This window comes from Echeneis naucrates, chromosome 11, assembly GCF_900963305.1.
Source record: "Echeneis naucrates chromosome 11, fEcheNa1.1, whole genome shotgun sequence".
NCBI lineage: Eukaryota > Metazoa > Chordata > Actinopteri > Carangiformes > Echeneidae > Echeneis > Echeneis naucrates.
This window is the reverse complement of record NC_042521.1, coordinates 19,591,617-19,610,494: the sequence shown is the minus strand read 5'-3', so window position 1 is coordinate 19,610,494 and position 18,878 is coordinate 19,591,617. Positions and strand designations below refer to the sequence as shown.

The 18,878-nt window shown below is 42.7% G+C and overlaps 1 protein-coding gene across 2 annotated transcripts in view; it reads left to right on the top strand.

Moving 5' to 3' along the window:
• The first annotated feature begins 4,341 nt into the window (after positions 1–4,341).
• The window catches only part of sema4ab (sema domain, immunoglobulin domain (Ig), transmembrane domain (TM) and short cytoplasmic domain, (semaphorin) 4Ab), a 39,131-nt gene continuing 24,594 nt past the window's right edge, over positions 4,342–18,878 (top strand). The window contains exons 1-2 of one of the 2 annotated variants that reach the window (XM_029513583.1): positions 4,342–4,531; positions 4,897–5,143. In XM_029513583.1, the coding sequence (XP_029369443.1) occupies positions 5,047–5,143 (97 nt within the window). In that variant the 5' untranslated portion in view covers positions 4,342–4,531; positions 4,897–5,046. The remainder of the gene's footprint in view (positions 4,532–4,896; positions 5,144–18,878) is intronic. The other variant, XM_029513584.1, reaches the window with a different exon arrangement.

Genomic DNA, 18,878 nt, shown 5'->3' with positions numbered 1-18,878 from the left:
CCCGTTTGCAGAAATGGCACTTCTGCATTGTGAGTGTATGTACAACATATTGCATTTTCCACTTTGACAGTCACATGACAGCACATTCCTGATAACAGCCCTCCACCAACATTACCCGAATGAAATAAAAGAATGATAACAGGCTGCTGGACCTACAAGTATGTTAAGTAGGGCCCCACTAGCACATGTATTTGGGACAGGTGTGACGATAATGCTCATTGAATAGCTTATGTCATGGCTTCAGCTGCTGTTTTCACTATTGCAACGGTCACTGAGGATCATGGGTACTGTAGGCTAATGTAGCCTTCTGCTTTTTTTCTGATTTTAGAGGGTAAAAGGACACTAAGGTTTATACACCTTGGAAGTAATGAGTAGTGGACATATCAATATAGTGACATGGAATATTAATGGGTGTAGCACACCAATTAAACGCAAAAAATACTCACTTGTCTTAAATCTAAAGGTACAGATATTGCATATATTCAGGAAACACACTTCAGGGACCAAGATTAAGCTTTAAAAATGAAACGTTATTGGGTCAGTCAGGTCTTTCACAACTCAGTTACAAGTAATAGCTGTGGGTTTGTTGAAAATAGCAATTTTCTTTCATATATTAGATTTAAAGAAAAATGTAAATTTAAACTAGAGGGTAGAGGCCATTTTCTTTTTACATTTTAATTTAATTAATTAATTTATTTATTCTTTTTACCGTTATTACTATTTTTGACCTCAATTTTGTCTGTTGTGTTTGATGTTCATTTGTCTGTTACAATAATGAAAACATAATAAAAACTGAATTATAAAAAAAATAAAATTAAAATAGCATCCCTGAGTTGGCACTGGGACCAATTAACTTAAGCTACTGGTACGTTACATAATGTTAGCTGGCCATCAATACTTTGCAAATGTCTATTTAACTTGTAAAATCTATAATAAATTATCTTACATTCCTGTGACTCTCTGACCTGGGTGCCTGACGTGATGTCACTTTGAAGGCTGTGCTCTCATGAGTAATTAACTTTGTAGTAACTTCAATAGGATCCCCCCACCCCCCATCAGCAGGCTGTGCTGTGAAGGTGGAGAAATGCGGTGGTGGTGGTGTATTTGCGGCAATTAAAAAAATATATATTTGAAGAATGCAGAGGAAACGCTGATGCTTATCTAAGGTGCTTAAGGCCGAGAACAATAGCTTCAGTTTTGGCTGAATTTAGAAGTAAAAGGTTCCAGGTCATCCAGGCCTTCATGTATTTCAGACATGACTGAAGTCTTACCAAAGCCATGTTTCCGCCTAGTGGCATGGTTCTGTCAGTACGGTATAGTATGATTCAGAAAGGTACATCCTGGCCTGGCTTATATTTCAATGGCCAACTGCTACCAGATGGTGACAGATGGCATGATATGCATGTGCAATGGTAACAAACAACAACTGAAGGCATTGTGCAGCTCATTTGTTTTGTGATCAGCATATGGCTCTTCATTTCAGAAAGAACAGATTTTTTAAGAAAATGCCCCCGCCTTTTTTTCCCAAAAGAATTTAAAAATGGCCTGTTGTCTCACGGTAGCAACAAGTCTCTGTAGGCCAATCAATGGGCTGCAGGGGTCTAGCTTCACAGGAAGGGTACTGTCAAATAGTACAATGCAAGTTGGTTGTTTTGGTAAGATTCATATTCATTTCCAATTCATTTTCTAACAATGGAAAAGTGAATAATTGCACACCGTACTATACCAAACTGAGCCATACCACTCAGTAGAAACACAACTTAGCTGATTGGCTTGGTTTGATTACATAGAAAAAGCTGGGTGTTATCTGTGTAGCAATAAAAACATATGTGGTGTTTCCTGAAATATTTGCCAAAAAGAAGCTGTCAGTCAAAGAGTCAGTTAGTCAGTCATATACTTCACTGAGTCAGTCACTTAGTCAATGAGTCAGCCAGTCAGTCACTTAGTCAATCAGTCAAGGTCTAAGAATGACTGTTTTTTCAGCTGAGTATTCTATGAACTGACCACCCAGCTTGGTCCTCTAAGGTATCTAAGCATTAGACAGCATGTCCTGGTTTGTGTAGTTTCTGTGTCTGGATGCTCAGGCAATGGTGAAGCTGTAGACTTGGCTTTGTGGACAAACAGTAATCACATGATCTGAGCTAAGCTGATTTCTACTAAAGTGACCAAATGGTCTGACAAAGATTTCTGAGTGTTATAACATAAACAGACACCTGCTGGTGATGTCAGCCATTTGTAGGTGATAATGGTCTTGTTCAAAAGAACAGCAAGAGGTAATAGTGTCACTCTTCTCTCATGATACACTCAATGCTCAGCCTTCATGTTTGACGCTAGGAGGCTAATGCCTGTTAGTACATGACTGTTTCCAGGTCACTGCTAATCCTCTCCAATCTTCTTTTCTCTACATTAGCCAACTTACCCTCTCCTTTCTCTGAACATGATGCCTGTCTATAAATAAATCTACACAGTGTACTTTTGCATCTGAGTTTGGTGGTGAAATGATATTGAAATCTAATTTGTGCCTGTATAATGCAACAGCTTTACAGAGAAACAGAAATTAAGTTGAATGGAGAGTAAGTCGAGGGAACGAAGAAGTACCAAAAATTGATTAAAATCCTTTGTGTGCCTGAAGTGGTGATTGAATTTGGTGTGGTTTCAGTAACTCTGCAGCAATAGCTGGTTGCGACAAGGAGGGGATTAAAATAAGACCAAACTTTAGGACTTCCTTGTGGATCATATCAAATCTGATTGATTATATTTTAATTGCGTAAACAATCAAAGGGATGTATTAGAGAAGTGTTGAGTTGACATAGCTCTTTAAACCTCAGACAGAGGAATTTTTTTAACCAAGCCCTAGGGGTCAGGGTGGCTAAGATTTAACTCCTAAGATTTAAACTAAGAGAGCTTCAATTGTTTTCCCACACAACCAAAAGAGAACCACTATAGTTCAGAACAATGGTGACCTAAAGATGCTAGACCTGTAAAAGACATAATCCAGATATTGGTACAATGTAAATAGAATACAGACATCATACAAACGAAATGCATTATAGGGATGACCAGCAACAGTTGTAACAAGGGATGGTTGCAACGCCTTGAATTTCTCCAATCAGAAAACTAGAATATAACATTTATTGTGAACATGCTCAATTAGCTTGCTAACAGAAAAAAAGCCACATTTGAAACTACCAGAAAAAGTTATTGACAAAAATGAGATTTTGATGTAAAAATGTAAATTTTCTGTCAGATGTGTTTTTTGGATACTGTCCTGGGATTAAATGTCTCATGAGGTGAAAACACTACTGTAACACATTGTTTCAAACTTCCCTGAACCAATTAATCAGTTACTTTTATTCTAATTCTATCTCTCTCTCTGTATTTTCTTTCATTTTAAAAACATAGATCATGTCCATCATCAGCATAAATCATTAAATGTTAAACCATAGCTTTAAGAGCTAATTTTTTATCCCAATAAATGAGAGAATATACAATAAGACCATGTATTTACATAAACTAGATTACATGCTAAGTTAATGGTAATCAGTAGCATGCTAATAGTCAGTGGACACATGTTTCTTTACAGCATCCCAAATATCAGAAAGAGGAAGACCGACAGGGCAGTTCCACTTCCTTTGCATCTGAGGGCTTAGATGAAAAAAGAGATGAAATAAAACAGGGCAAATCAGTCAGGGGAGTGGCCAAATCATATGGCAACATTCACAATAAAATTAATCGTCTACTTTAGACATGTTACAATCACCCGTGTACAATAGGTACACGGAACAAGTTTTAAAATAACTTTTACCTGTAAATATTTCAGAAAACCACTGAAATACATTCCTTATAGTATTATTTTATTCTATTACTCTTCTAGGGTAAATGTTTTTCATTAATCAGAAAAACCACAAAAAGTCTTAGAATGTTTTCCACTCTTCACATGGTTTGAAACTGCTCCTAGTGATTAGCCAGACTTGAATTTTCCATATGAGTTTTGTCAGAATTTTTCCCCCACTATGTAAACCAAAATGCTCTGAGTAGGAAGGCAAACTTTAAAATACTTCCACAATTAAACCTGACTTAACTAACAGGACAACAATTAGCCACTAAAAACTTCTAAACAATTCGAAGGCTGCAAACCACTGTTATACTCCACTTGCAATATTAGTACACGAATATAGTGTATTAAATTGAAGCAGTAGCTACTGATTCCCTTATGTTCAGATGACCTTCCGGATGCACTGACGTCACCTCCAACTGTGTTTCAGTTGATCAGAACATGCCAAGTGTTCGTTTCAATATTCAGCGTTCCGGCTGTAATGTGCGAAACCCCGCCTGTAGATGAAACCTCGAGCCCGAAGATGGGCGGAGACAGTCATGCTGTGATACTCCTGCAAAAGCTGGACACCGTTGGATTTCCACACCATCTCATGCTTCGCCTGTGCAGGTCTTATCCGAGCTCGTTCCGGACCACCTACCAGAGGGAATAAAAGGGTAATTGACGGAAGGACGCGGAGCCGGGAACCATTCGAACGTAAGATGTAACCGTTTTACTTTGTCTGTGTAATGTGAGACCTTGGACGGATTGTTTAGGGTTTGATACGGTCTGTGTAGTTTGACTTGACTCGCTGCGTGTGTCAACGGGCAGACTATTACTTGCATCTGACCGAATGCCACTCACACACACACACACACACACACACACACACACTGTCTTTGTGTAAACGAGTAATCATTGTGTAATCACACTTGATGTCACAAGTGCCCTTTTCGTCAAGAGCTAGTATGCAGAGCATGCAAAACCGAGCTCAAAGCTAAAACAGCTCAGTACAAAACACAACAAAGAAAAAGTAAGAGACCAAAGCTCTAACACACTTTGACTGTATGTGTGTGTTTCAGATCCAATTATGGTTTGCTTTGTAAACCAGAGTCTGTGGCTGCATCTACGGTCTCAACACCCCCTGCTAATCTGACACTCTGAACCTCAGCCACTGAACTCAACTTCTGCCCTTAAACTTAATCGAAGTCAGACATCCTCATTCTGTTTTCATGGAGAATCTCAACCTGCTGTTCCTCACTGAGGCCTTGCTGTGTTTCATGTGCCCCTGTCTCTCAAAACAGACTCCCAGGGTCTCCTTCCATAAAGGTGAGTGAAGACTATGCACTTGGTTTGTTTAATTTGATCCTGTTGGTGGGGAAAAATTACAGTAACAGTTGAAGTTAAGAAGATGACCGCGTTAGGTCTGGCTCCATATTGGATCAGGTTTGATTGAGAAGCGTTGCCAGATTTAATCTTTAATCATTTTCTGTGTGTTTATTGGAATTTGAATTTATTTATCGAGTAATTTCATTCTCTATTCATTTTTATTTGTGGCACTTTTGAGGTTACATAAACCTGTGAACGCGTTTATGAATAGGCTTGATAGGTGTTTTTTCTGTGGCTCTTTAACTTAATTTTTTTTGGGCTTGAAACTTTCAGTCTTATCTGGCAACACTGTAATTGGGTGACAAACTCTCATTAAAGTGACTGGTAGTGCTCAGGAATTTCGATTTCATACTAGAATCAAATAATGTTTAAAAAGTTTTTTAAATTTAAGTAAATTTGCAGTTCAGCTGGAGAAAACTTCACAACAAGATGTAGGCCAGCTTATTCTTCATTTTTGCAGCAACAAAAAATGTTTGGGTGGGGCGTGCTATCTGCGTGGTTCATTGGGTACACGGTTGGTTAGTTAATCAACACACAGTCAGTAGGGGTGGAAATCTTTTACTATCTCACAATTCAATTCTGATTTTCGGGGCTGCGATTTGATTCAAAATGATTTGATTCATTTGATTCACCTGCTTCAATCTGTAGGCGTGCAAAGGATCCTCATGATCTACTCCGGTCTGCTTTGCAAGACAGAATGGAGACATTAAAGTGTCCTTTTTCACATCTATTAAGTTTTAAACATTTATCCATGCTTGTATGAAATTGTTGTTACTGTTGCATAAAAACAATGTCACATTGCTTAAGTAACAAAAATAAAAGTGTCTCTTTATTAAAAAAAAAAAAGTGCAGTTAAACAGAACCAGTTTCGTGGTGACATCAGGACGTCCCACGTACAAAATGGAGGCAGACAGTCTGCGGATTTGTTTTATTTTTTTAAATTAATTTTGGGACATTTTAAATCGATTCTGAATAGTAGTAAACGAGAATTATACTCTGCATTTTATCAGACAAGGCCCATGGCAGACATTCGGTATGTTTCCAACATGGTTTATTTGTGATCATTAAAAGGTGCAAAGCAGGACTTCCGGTCGGAACACCACCAAGATGGATGCATAGGGGTAGAGCTCCCCAGCTGAGCCAAAGTAATTAGTGAAATACCCCAATATAGACTAAGTAAATCACTCTGAAAACCATTAAGAACTGGGGTCAGTTGTCCACCCGACACTGAGCGAAAAACGAGTTGAGAAAAGAAATGGAAGAGAAGGATGAGACATGGCAAAGATCAACATTAGCGGTACATGCTAGTGAGTGGTGAGTGGTGCAGGGAGAAGGTAGCTTACCAGGCCAATGAAAGAAATAAAGAGGCCAATATATTTTCAGTGCTCCATGATGCTGTCTTATGGTGGCATCCTCAAATGTTTGATCTCAACTATGGACCCCTGAATTCAAAGATAAAATCAGACATACAAAGGTGGAATGTTGTTCCCTCTCTAGGTTTGAGCTCTAGGATAGAATCAACAGTACAGGCCAAAGATTTGGGCACACCTTCTCATTCAAACTTAACTTGACTAAAAAATCCATCTGCCCACATAAGGCACCATCTTCCTTTAAATACTGTGTTCAGGCAGTCATTCGAAAATCGCCTTAGGGTTAGCTAGCTTAACTGTCCACAGAGGGACCATACCTAACTTCCAGGCCTGTAGAAGGCCTGTATAACCTTTTGACATTCAGTTGCCCAAGAATGAAGTGAAATGATGTCTTTCTCATATTTGGAGCTGTAAAGTCTGGGCTTCTGGTCACACTCCAAGATAGCACACCAGTTCCCCATTTTCCTACAGATGTGTTTAAATGAGAGCTGAGAAGCTAGGCATTCCCTAGCCTGCTGTCATAATACAGACCACCTGTCCTGCTATGAGGGGAAGAGCTAGGAGCACGAAGAAAAAACTTTTAGCTTTCCTCCCAGAACTGCTGGTAGAGATGGCATGGAGAGCCTGGATCTCTTGCACATGCCATGGATGCAACTGCTAGTTGTGGCATACATCCTTCCTCAGACCTCACTTTCCTCTCACAATCCTACTCCTCCCTCTTATTTGGATAGGCTTCAGTCAGCCCTGATGTAAAAGGCTTATTAACTAGCAGCACTTGAGATATTTTATGTGCAAGAGTGCAAGAGAATCCAGGATCTGGCTACAATCTACTCCAGGCCACAGGAAAGGTGCTGGGAACAATGGTCTTACAGGAACATAGGCAGTGGCTGAATCTCAACAATGTGAGAGAGTAATATGTACACCTTCTCGTCAAACTTAATTTCCAGGTTTACGGGCAAAGAGGGAGGACGTGTTTTGCTAGAGTGAAAGGAGCGGATTGAGTATGTATTTAAAAAAATATTCACAGAGTGTTTCTTTACAAAGAGGGAGTACAAAACAATGTTTTTAAATGATTGTTTTAAATCATGTGAAAGTTGTTTTCTCCCTGTGAAGGGGTTACTTACTAGGGTCTTCTGTAATTTTCATCTGTTGTTCAAACCTCAAGGAGAGGAGGATATTCACACAGAGTGTTTCTCTCTCTCTCTACTCAGGGTTGACTGGAGAGGAGGTAGGTTTTCACCCATTGATCCGTCCATAACCAGTCCCCTAGTGTGTCCACACCCCTAAGGTTACAACCAATCAGATCATACGGGGGTCGGGTACGAGCAGAATGGCGCTCAATTCATATAGAGGGTGACGGGCAAAGAGTTTGGATGTGTGCTGCACTGAAAGGAAAAAGAAAAACTTAGTGTTGAGGATTGTTTTTTGCGAGAGTAAGAAAAAAAAATGGCTGACAAAAACTTGAGATCAGAGTCTGCCGCCCCGAACGTGGTGATCTGCGAGACTCTGATATCTGATGACTGTATCGAGTTATCACGAATTACGAGGAGCTCCGAAGAAGCGGGTGACGTATTTTTGTCGGATTCAGACTCTGGCACCCGAGGCTCTCCACAGAGAGTGGAGACTGTCGGATGGCGGTGCCTGGGGGTACGTGTTCAACTATACCTCTCAAGAGATGTGTTTTTACCAGCTGGAAAAAGATGAGGTTTACAGCCCGGCGGGATCGAGAGCGACACTCACCTCAACAGACTGGTCGGCGCTGACATTGGTGGGTGTAACAAATTTAAAAGTGAATGGTGTGAAAAAAGAAGAGGGATCATCAGGAGTTTTGAAAAAAAAATTGCAGCCAACATTGTGTGGGAGACCAAGAGCACCCTGTCGGGTCGATGGTACTACAGAGCCGCCCGTTGGGTGAGTGAAGGGTGTGAGGACGAGTTTGTGTTGGAGTATTTCAACAAGGACTGCGGAGTGTTTCAGAGATGTTTGCACATTCCGTTCAAGAACTGGTTGAGGGTGATGGAGGAATACACGGAGAAAATTAAGACTCTGTTTGCGAGCAGTCAGAGCTTCAGAGACATTCTGCTGGTGAGAAAAATTCTGGTGTATTAGACTCCACCCCTTCCACGCCATTGGTCTACAAATAACCCCTCGGCCTCCTCCTCCTTCTCTTTCTGACCAATTCCAACACGCTTACACGGCTAACACGGCGTGCGAGTCACTCCGCCTCCTCTCACCCGTACTTTAAAAAGAACGACGAGAACAAGAAGATAAAATCATGTCTTTCATACCCACAACGGTCCGTCCGCCGAGTCCTTGTCCGCAGAGTCCTCGTCCTCCTGGGACGCTGACTTTGCGGTCTCGCAGGAAAAGACATCTGACCCAGATTGCTCCTTATCCGTTGATCGGATATCACGCAACGCCGCCAAACTCCCCGATGGCTACGCAGGTTGCTCCTGACACATCACCTTCCCCGCAGGCGAGCCAATCTTCGACGGAAAGCGCGGTGGAGAGAGGGGATGTGACCGACGGACTGCTGTCCGCCGTTCTTTTGAACACGGTGAAAGCTGTGGTGTCTCATCTGCTGAACCACGTCATCTCCGTTTTTCATTCGGAAATCTGCTACGGTTGTATCACCAAGCACCCCAGTCAGAGGGAGCACGAATGTCTGGAGGATGTGCCGGACTACTTCTACCTGAAGTACTTTGAGCAGGTGAACGAGAGACTTTGGATGGCTAAATTTGTTCCCACCATCACCGCGGCCTTGAAAAATCGCTCCATCCACGTGTCGGGTGAGAGGATCCAAGGCCTTTCTCAACGATCTGAAATTCAAAAGGCGCGTGAAGGAGAAAATCGCCGACCTGTACGATAAACTGGTTGAAAAAGGAAACGCTCTGGAGTTGAAAAGCATCGAAGAAGCCTTCACCCTGTGGAACGGCGGAGAAGAGTTGAAGAAATGAGGGATTATTGTGGAAAACTGACGGCGCATTTGGGGGATCACTGGACTACACAACAAACGATAATCGTGTCAATGAAATGAGAAAGAGGTTTCACTCGGTTCGAAGTCACGCAGGATCCTTGTGGGATTTACTCATCACGATTGCCTCGCAATTCACGGATGAACGGTCATTACCCGAAGCATTTGATGAACTGATCAGAGAGATGAATTATGACAATGTGGATCATCTATTTATGATATATGCTTTGATTGTAGATGTCATAAATCGACGTGTAGAAAACAGTGTGCCTACACACAACTCGAGTGAATTGCTGAAGCTGCATTGTGTTATTAGAGCCCCCATCGGAGCCTCGGTGATGAGGACAGCCCTGTACAGCCTCGATGTTTGAATATTATAATGTGTGTGTGTGTGTGTTGAGCCATCATATATTTTCAATGCATTTCTGAACCTTCATATATTTTGAACCATCATATAGTTGCAACGTATTTCTGATGCTTTATACAAAATAAAAGTTTTAAAAAAGTAGAGTCTCGCTGATTTTCTCTGGAGAGGCGTGGGTGTGAACATGTCTGAGAAAAGCGTTATGAAGAAAGCATATTATAACCCGGGCAGCTCTGGAGGAGCGGACAGACTCCGCAGAGCCTTGCAAGATGAAACTGGTAAAAAAGTAAATGTGGAAAAAGTTAAAGAATTTCTATCAGAGCAGGATGTTTATACTCTGCACAAGCCGGTGAGAGTAAATTTTCCTAGGAATAGAGTGTTTGTGCCACGACCGATGGTTCAATTTCAGGCCGATCTCTGCGATATGCAGGCTTTGGCCGAGCACAACGACAGTTATCGTTACCTCTTGACGGTCATAGATGTATTTTCCAAAAAGGCTTATGTGAGAGTTTTAAAGAATAAAAGTGCCTCGGAGACTGCGAAGGCTTTTGAATCTGTTTTTAAAGAGAGCCGGACCCCGGAAAAGTTACAAACGGACTCTGGTAAAGAATTTTTCAACAACAATTTCCAGAGGCTGATGAAGAAACACAAGGTAAAACATTTTGCCACGGATAGCGATCTGAAAGTTTCGATGGTGGAAAGATTTAACCGTACACTGAAAACTAGAATGTGGAGGTATTTTACTGCTAAAAACACCCGCAGATACTTGGAGGTTTTACAGGATTTGGTGAAAAGTTATAACAACAGCTACCATAAAAGTCTAAAAATGACCCCTCAGCAGGTGACCGAGGAAAATACCTCAAGTCAATCTCAATCTCAAGTTTTTCGGTTCTTTTCCTCTCAGATACAAAGCCAGGTTCAAGATGAATTTGAAACAGGGGGACACGGTGACAGTATCCCAACTGAGGGGAAAGTTTGATTAAAAAATACGAACAGAGCTTTACCGACGAGCTATTTACAGTGTCTGAATGCATACCACGTCTACCGCCGGTATATAAACTCAAAGACTACGATGGAGAACCTATCGAGGGCACTTTTTACGAAGCCGAGTTGCAAAAAAGACGGCTCCTGATAAGCTCTATAGAGTGGAGAAAATTTTAGCCAGGAGGGTGTATAAAACAAATCCCGCGAGCCGTCCGTGTACGCACTTCATTTTATCCCTCGTACGGTTTGTACAAAAAAATCATGAACGGGACGGCTAGCGAGGGTTTTTACATCACGCTTCCCTCCAACGCCAGCCGTGACGTCTTTAAAAATAATACAGCCTCCGTTTTCCAGGTGGATTTACCTCAACACATTGATTTAGAGGGCCCGTGGCAGGTGGCCTTGACGGAAATTTCATACCCGCACACCTGGTTTAACGTACCAAATGAAATCAAAATCAAAACGGCGGCCAAAAACATAGCCTCCGAAGTGTTTACCCGTGCCGTGGGTAAATTATCCATTGGCGGTGGGCGAGAGAGCCCCGGATCTCAAGAGGGCGCTGGAGGTATCATGGTTTTGGCTAGAAGACCTAGGAAGAGACCTCCCGGGGAGCGTGTTGTTTCGGGAAGGCCGAGGGTAAAAAAACGCAAAGGAGGCCTCAAGAAGAAATCAGTCGGAAGAAACCGTCCTAAAGGGAGGAACTCACGCTCCGGAGATATATTTCTTTAGGAAAATAAATATATATGTAAAGGATGGCTTTATTACACCACAAATCGAGCGAATGCAGTATGGCGGAGCTGGATTTATTTTCAGCGCCCTGACATATTTTTCAGCGAGAGGCTTCTTTTGAACGCGGTGGATTTGAGAGTCAAGCTCACCAGAGCCAGCGACGTCTTCAGCCTCATGTGCGCCGGTGACGCCACCTATCGTTTAAAAGTGCTGGGAGCCTCTCTGTTTGTGAAAAAAGCCACCGTGTCCCCCGCGGTGCGTTTAGGACACGCTGTGGCCTTAGCAAAGGGAAACGCTCTCTATCCTTTGGCCCGGGTGAACGTGAAAACTTATTCCATCCCGGAGAATTCTCGAATATGTAACCAAGAGAATCTATTTCTGGGGACCATGCCGAAATACGTTGTTTTGGCTATGGTGCACCATGAGGCTTTCACGGGTAGAAGAGACTTATCTCCGTTCAATTTTATCCACAACGTGGACTACATGGCCCTGTGTCGTGACGGCAGACAAATTCCAGGCAAGGCTTTTCAACCTCAATTTAACCGAGGTGTGTCCGTCAGAGAGTTTTACAACATGTTTACCGCCACAGGGAGACATTTGAAAGATTTACCTCTAAGCATCAACAGAGTAGAATTTGAGCAGGGCTAATCTTTGTTTGTCTTTAACCTCAACGCCGCCGAAGACGCCGACGCCTTATCCCCTGTTTCCAATGGAAATTTAAGAGATTCAGGGTGCTGTTACCCCATACCACCACCCTGATCGTTTACGCTTACGGCCCTTACACTGGAAGAAGACGGAACGGGGACTTTTTTCAACTCTTTTGGATTCCCACCTGGTTTTATGTACTACCCTAAAGACATTTTAACATTTTTAGAAAAATGGTGCAAAACCGTGTCATATCACAGCAGACAGTTGCAACACACTACGGCCTGCGGCCAGTATTGTGTTTATTATTTATGTCACAGAGCCTGCGGTTTAACTTTTGAAAATGTTTTATCTTTGTACGGCGGTGAAGACGAGGCATTAAAATATTATGATTTGGTGACTCGTTTTGTGAAAAAATATCAAAGTTGTACGAGGAGTCGTAAAGACTGTCACCACACCGTCTGCTCTTTACAAATGTTTAAAGATTGTCACAAGCTGGATAAGAAATAAAAGACGCACAAAAAAGAAAACGGTCTCGAGCGTTTTTATTTTTCAACTATAAACTTTATTAAAACCTCTCACGGTCTTTCCTTTATACACAAATTCACTGTTTGGAGTCCACCCACCGTTGCTCTTGCTTAATTTCTTCATGATATAGGAAGCATTTTTACGATCGTGAGGAGCAAGGTTTTGCAGTACTTCAGAGACCGCGTCGTCCTGTTGTTGTTTTTTTTTTGTTGCTGTGGCAACGGTTCCGCCTCTTCTTCTTCTGCAGCGGCATCGGGTGTAGGTTGCCTCTTCACCGCCCCCTCTCTGTCATCTTGTTTGACGAGGGTGAGATATCTTTGCAACAGGGCGTTGTATTTTAAAATGTTCTCGTAAGGGGTTAGTCCCAACTCGTTTAATACCGCCCTCATTTTTTAATCCAAATCACTTTCGGCCTCATGTCGCATGGTTTGAGCCGGAGTTTCCGTACCCAGGATGGCCGTGGGGCCTGACGTCTGCGTCAGTTGGCTCAGCTGTTGAGGGTTCAGCAGAAACATCTTCTGGCTATTTTTCTGACTCATGATTTAGTTTTTGTGAATCAGACCGCCGAGAAGCTGACCGAAGAGCAGAGGCAAAGGAAACCTCTGGTCTGTTTCATCAAAACCCCTCGTTTTCTCTTCAGAGTAGTTTTTTTTTGTCCGCCAGCAGCCTGATAATTTTCTTCCGGCTTTTGAGTTTTTTATATTGACAAGCGTTCAACAGCACGTTTCCTTTCAGCACGTTTAACCAGAGCTCGCTGAGACACTGAAGAAAGTCTGTGGAACAGTGCTGGAGAATGTCTTTACGTTTCAGCGGCGTGGCTCGAGTCAAGGCCCTCAGTAGAGAAGCGTTCCTTTTTTTTATACGTGCCGACATACCGTTTTTTTTTTGTTTTTTTTTTCAAATATGTAAATGATTTCACTTTATTTTAGGCAAATAAACCACAGGCCACTGGCGAGGTAGTATTCCCGACCTGAGTCAGAATCTTTCTGGACAGGCGGGTGTGAGGTCCACCAATAAATAACCGAAAGGATCTCGAGTAGCGTCTTCAAAACTTTGAATAAAAAAATCTTTTTGACCGGGATATATTTGTTGAGCCAATACGTTGATTTGCAATTTATCCCGTGGGTTTTTAAACAGCACCAGGTAATTACTGTTTAAGCTGATGGTGCGACTGTATTTACCTTTGTAAAATACATTTTGGGTCAGCAGCATCACGCTCATATTTTTATGGTGTCTGTATTGCGTGAAAATTCTTACCACTTCTGGATGATCCGCCGCTTGTAATAACACGTCGTCTAATATAATGAGATGGTTTTGTTGAGGGGGAAATAATTGAGCGTCTTCAAAAGAATCCAGCAGTCCTTCGACAAATTTTTTATTTTTATTTTTCTTCTGCAGTTCTTTGTACATGCTTTGATAAGAAGTATAAATCCATACAATATTCTCAGGTACACGGTTCATCACATGTTGACAATTTTCCAATACATTTTTTACAAAAAAAGTTTTTCCACAACCGCTGGGTCCCACAATCTGGCATTAAAAAGGCAGGACCAATCTAGGATCAAAATCAATTTCTTCAACAAGGTGTGAAATTTTTTTTTAAAAACCAAAAGGCAAAGTACGACCGGTAGGCAGCAACTGTCTCTGGTCAAATACAATGCAAAACTTTTTCTGAAATGAAGAATTTTTTAAGAGAAATCCCCTTTTATCTCGTAGAATGTTCTGCTGAGGGGTTTGAATGAACCTCTCCCCCTCCTGCTCCTCCCCACTCTCACCACGCTGTCTCACATAGCTCTCCACCAGTAATACCTTTGACTTTGAGCACCGCTTTTTTCTTGTTCCTAGTTTGATAAGCGTAGCTTTTAGGACCGGCTGCGGCAAATTCTTGTATGCTGTCCCCGTCTAATTCGTTGGTCAATTCTCCCAGGTAGTTGCCCAGAGGCAGTGTGTTTTGGCCCTCTCTAGTGGTGCAAATGAGGCTGTCTGTGTCAAAGTAAAGAACTCTATCCTGCATCTGTTCCAAGTAACTGTACAATTTTAATCTGCCGTAGGCCGTGGTGAAAGCGGCTACAAACACATTGTCTACCTTGTTGGGAGGGTGATGTAGCGATCTCCGTGCACCCACTGGATCAGAGCCACTTTGTCGTTGATGAAATTAAAGTATTTGACTTTGTGCTTTTCTGAAAACATAAAAGAGAAAAACTCTTCCCTCCTTTCCCCAGAAGCTGTTGAGACACAATTTAGAAATTCGTCTTTTAGCTGGATTTGGTTTAATTTGGGAGGCGTCCAGCAAAATACCCTGATGCGTCTGATAGTTCCTGACGTATCTTTCCCTGCTCTCCTCATCTACGAACTCGGGCGGGTAACCTGAAGCCTCCTGTTTACCTTTCAAAAACGTCCACATGTACTTTAGAAAGACGGTGTCGTCCCTGCGATCGTAAAGCCACACTTCTGTGATCTTGGCCAAACGATAGCCCATCTCCAAAGCCTTGTTAAAGTCTGGCGTGACCCAGACCCCCTTTAAAGATTTGGCCTCGTCACTGTGAGTGCACGCCCCCTGCCTAGCCCTGCCTAGCCCAAAGTAGCTGCTGGGGTGTTCAAAATCTTTAGGAATTATTTCAGGGTGACCCAGAGGATAAGGGAAACTGCAATTTACATAGGGATACAGGGAGGTCACGTCTACATAACGCATGGTCTCGTCAGGCTCAGCCGTGTGTCTCAGCTTCACGGCACACGTCCTGCCTCCGTACAAAGCCTCACGGGGTAACAGAGGCTGAGGAGCGTCGTAACGTCTGAGAAACTCTTTCACCCCCTGGTGTGTTTTTTTTTTTTTTTTTTTTTCATCTCCGCCCACCTGTGCTCCCTCATGAAGACAGGTGTGACGGCGTGCTCCGAACGCAACCTCTCTAGTCTCCTCACTGTGCTAGAGTGGAGCTCCTCAAAGGTGGTCCCCGTGAGAGGAGAGCGTTCTTGAGGTTGAAAACAAACCGGGCATCTGTGGAAAAAACATCCCAAATATTCATAGACGTACTTAACGCGTCCTGCTTCTGCATAACCGTCTACAAAGTACTTTCCCAGCTGTTTTTCACCGGCGTTCAGAGCGTGTTGTATAAAGATGCTGTGGGTGTTAGAAACCCATTCTAACCACTGTATGCTGTCGTGCGAATAAGATTTAAACTGACGTTTGTAATGATTGGGCGGAGGAATGGCTAAGGTTGAGAAAATTTGTGAGAAATACTTTCAGGCCGAGGCTATGGTCGATCTGCTGAAAGGATCCACACCCGTTTCCTGGATGTAACTGTTTCTGAAAACGTGGACGTTCCATCTGACGCCGTCTAAGGTTTTTGTGCACACCAGATATGGCACGTGCACGCCCTGCTCATTCGTGAAGGTTTCAAAATCATAAAAGACTATTTTCTGATTATGATCCGCGTCTGCCTGTAAAGGCTGCATGTAACACAGATGCTTCTCGCTCCCTGACTCCTCCTCGTCACCGGTGACCTCCCCACATATGTTGCATTTTAATTTTTGACACACGTGAGGTTTCCTCAAACGTCACCTCTGTCTGATCATCTAAACCTACAGCCGTCTGAAACTCTCTGGCCTTTCTCTCAGCCTCTCTATCGCAGAGATGGGGATGCAGCAGGTGTGCCAAAATCAATCAAAATCTCCTCGTCCAACATTTTATCTACGCCTCTTTTCCCTCCGCCGCGAGGGTTGCATATCAACTGCACCACTAATTCAAGACCGGCGTCCATCATGACAGACATGTTGGACTGAACCAGTTCGTCCAGGAGATTCTGAAAGGCGGAGAGACCCCCATCAGCATTCTCAGCTCTGACTATAGAGGACACGCTCTTACTCAGTCTGTCCCCCCTAAACTCCATCTGTACAACGTCATGAGGCTGTGCTTGCGAGATTGCTCTTTCAAACAGGTCATGAGCGGCTCCCATCACAGAGCCATAAAATTCTCCATAATTGGCTATGCCCGTCGGAGTTGGAAAATTTTAAATTTGCCTAATTTCTATATTATTGAATCTATTTATAATCACAACCCCCTCTCCCCCTCTGCCCCCCTCCCTCTCATCCTCCACAAGCTCTGCCCCTCGGCCCTCCTCCTTCTCTAGCTCTACCCCTCTGTCCCCCTCCCCCTCATCCTCCACAAGCTCTGCCCCTCGACCCCTCTCCCCCTCCCTCTAGCGCTTCCCCTCTGTCCCCCTCCCTCTCCTCAGTCCCTGAAACTACACCTGCGTTTCCCCCCTCCTGAATCTCTAACAAGTGTATGGCCCTGTCTATGGCATTCAAACATTCTGTGTGTGAAACAACCGGTGGAGAAGGTGCATCAAGCCCAGAGAAATGAGGAGAGACGGGGGGCTCAGTCACAGAATCATTTTCGATAGTCAAATCGTTTTACAGACATTCGTATTACAGAACGAAGTTCATTTACAGCATTGGTCAGAGTTTCAGGATGATTCAACTCCTCTATAGCTAGGTTTATTGCCAGAAAAGGGTCCTCTGAAAAAATCCTACTACGTCATTTGCTTTTTGCTCCATGTCACACCTTTTTTTAACTCAAGCCTCATACGCCAGTGCATACAACCTGTCAAGGAATCTATTAAGGTGTCTGCACGGTATCCTCCTGCAGTTTGGTGACCGCGTGTAGGATGGCGATCTAATTCTTCTTCTGTATGAAGAGGACCTCCTTCTTTCGTATAAGGGGGACCTTGGTCTCTTGTATGACGGGGACCTGTTTCTTCTGTAGCGCGAATTCCTCCTCCTCTCCTTCCTATAATCTGAAAAAATAAATAAAAATATTTCCCATGGAGCTATACACTGTTGAAGCTCTGTTTCTCTGATCATGCAGGTACACAGTTTGAAGTACAGGCTGATGTGAAAAAATAAACTTACAATCTCTTCTGCTAGCGGCAGAGGAAGAAGATGAAGAAGAAGAGCTGCTCGAAGATTCTCCTCGAGCTTCCTCCCGTCTTGAGACCTCCGGGTCTTGGAATAGCTGTTTATCCCCGTATGGTGGCGGTTCTTCAGCCGTGGCTTTCTGGGAGCCTCTGGCCTCTGGAACAGTCTCTGGTATGGGCCTGGTTACGGCTGTAGCGGTTGCTGGTGCGGGAGAACTTTCTCTGAAAAATAAAGACGCAACACTTACCATCAGGAAAATCATCAAAAGTCAGACACTCCAACTCACCCTCTAAAAAGCCGCCTGTAAGCCACCTTTTCTTTTAAGAAAATATACACATCACAAAAAAAAAAACTTTTCAGAAACAATCAATTAACTGCGTTATCTTAAAATGACTTACCGTTGTTCATTTCTTTTATTCCGTTGCTCCGAGTGGTCAGCTGATCACAACTTGTCAATCGATCGTTTTGTCAATACACAGGCCATGCTCGCTGTGGCCCTCTGTGTGCTTTTTGGTTTTTTAAACCCCTCCCTGTCACGTCGGTGTAACTCATCTGTGATTGATGGTCAATTGAGTGTTTTTTCTGGTAAACGCAGAGTCCGAGATTTTGTCCCTCCAGACACACCCTGATAGTTTTGTTTTTTTTTTACCCTTCATAGATAAACAAAACTTTTTACCAAGTGTAATAAACACATCAGAGTCAGGGTCTTGTCCTTTCTTGGAATGAGAAGATGAACTTGTTCTTTGTAAGATTTGCATAAAGAGAGAAACATAACTTTGAGAATAGTCTAAAAATAACTCTTATTTAACACACTCTGTCTATCTTGTAATGTGATGACAGTCCCCTTTTTCAACTTTGATTCTCACTTTGTGCTTAAGGAGAAACAAAAATATCAGATGATTTAACACACTCTCTATCTTGTAATGTGAATATGTAATGTGAGTCCTGTTGCAACCACACTTGCTATGCTTCACTCATGGTTGCTGTCCCAAAGTCCAAATTAATGCGAAGACAGGTAAACCAGGTGAGGATAAACACTTCTTTATTCAACGATCGTTGGAGAGCATTACATACAAGCACCATGTGTGAAAATGCTCTGAACAACAAAGAGAGGTCTCAGTCTTTTGTACCCCTGGATTTCCCTATGTTTTTTGTTATATTATCCTA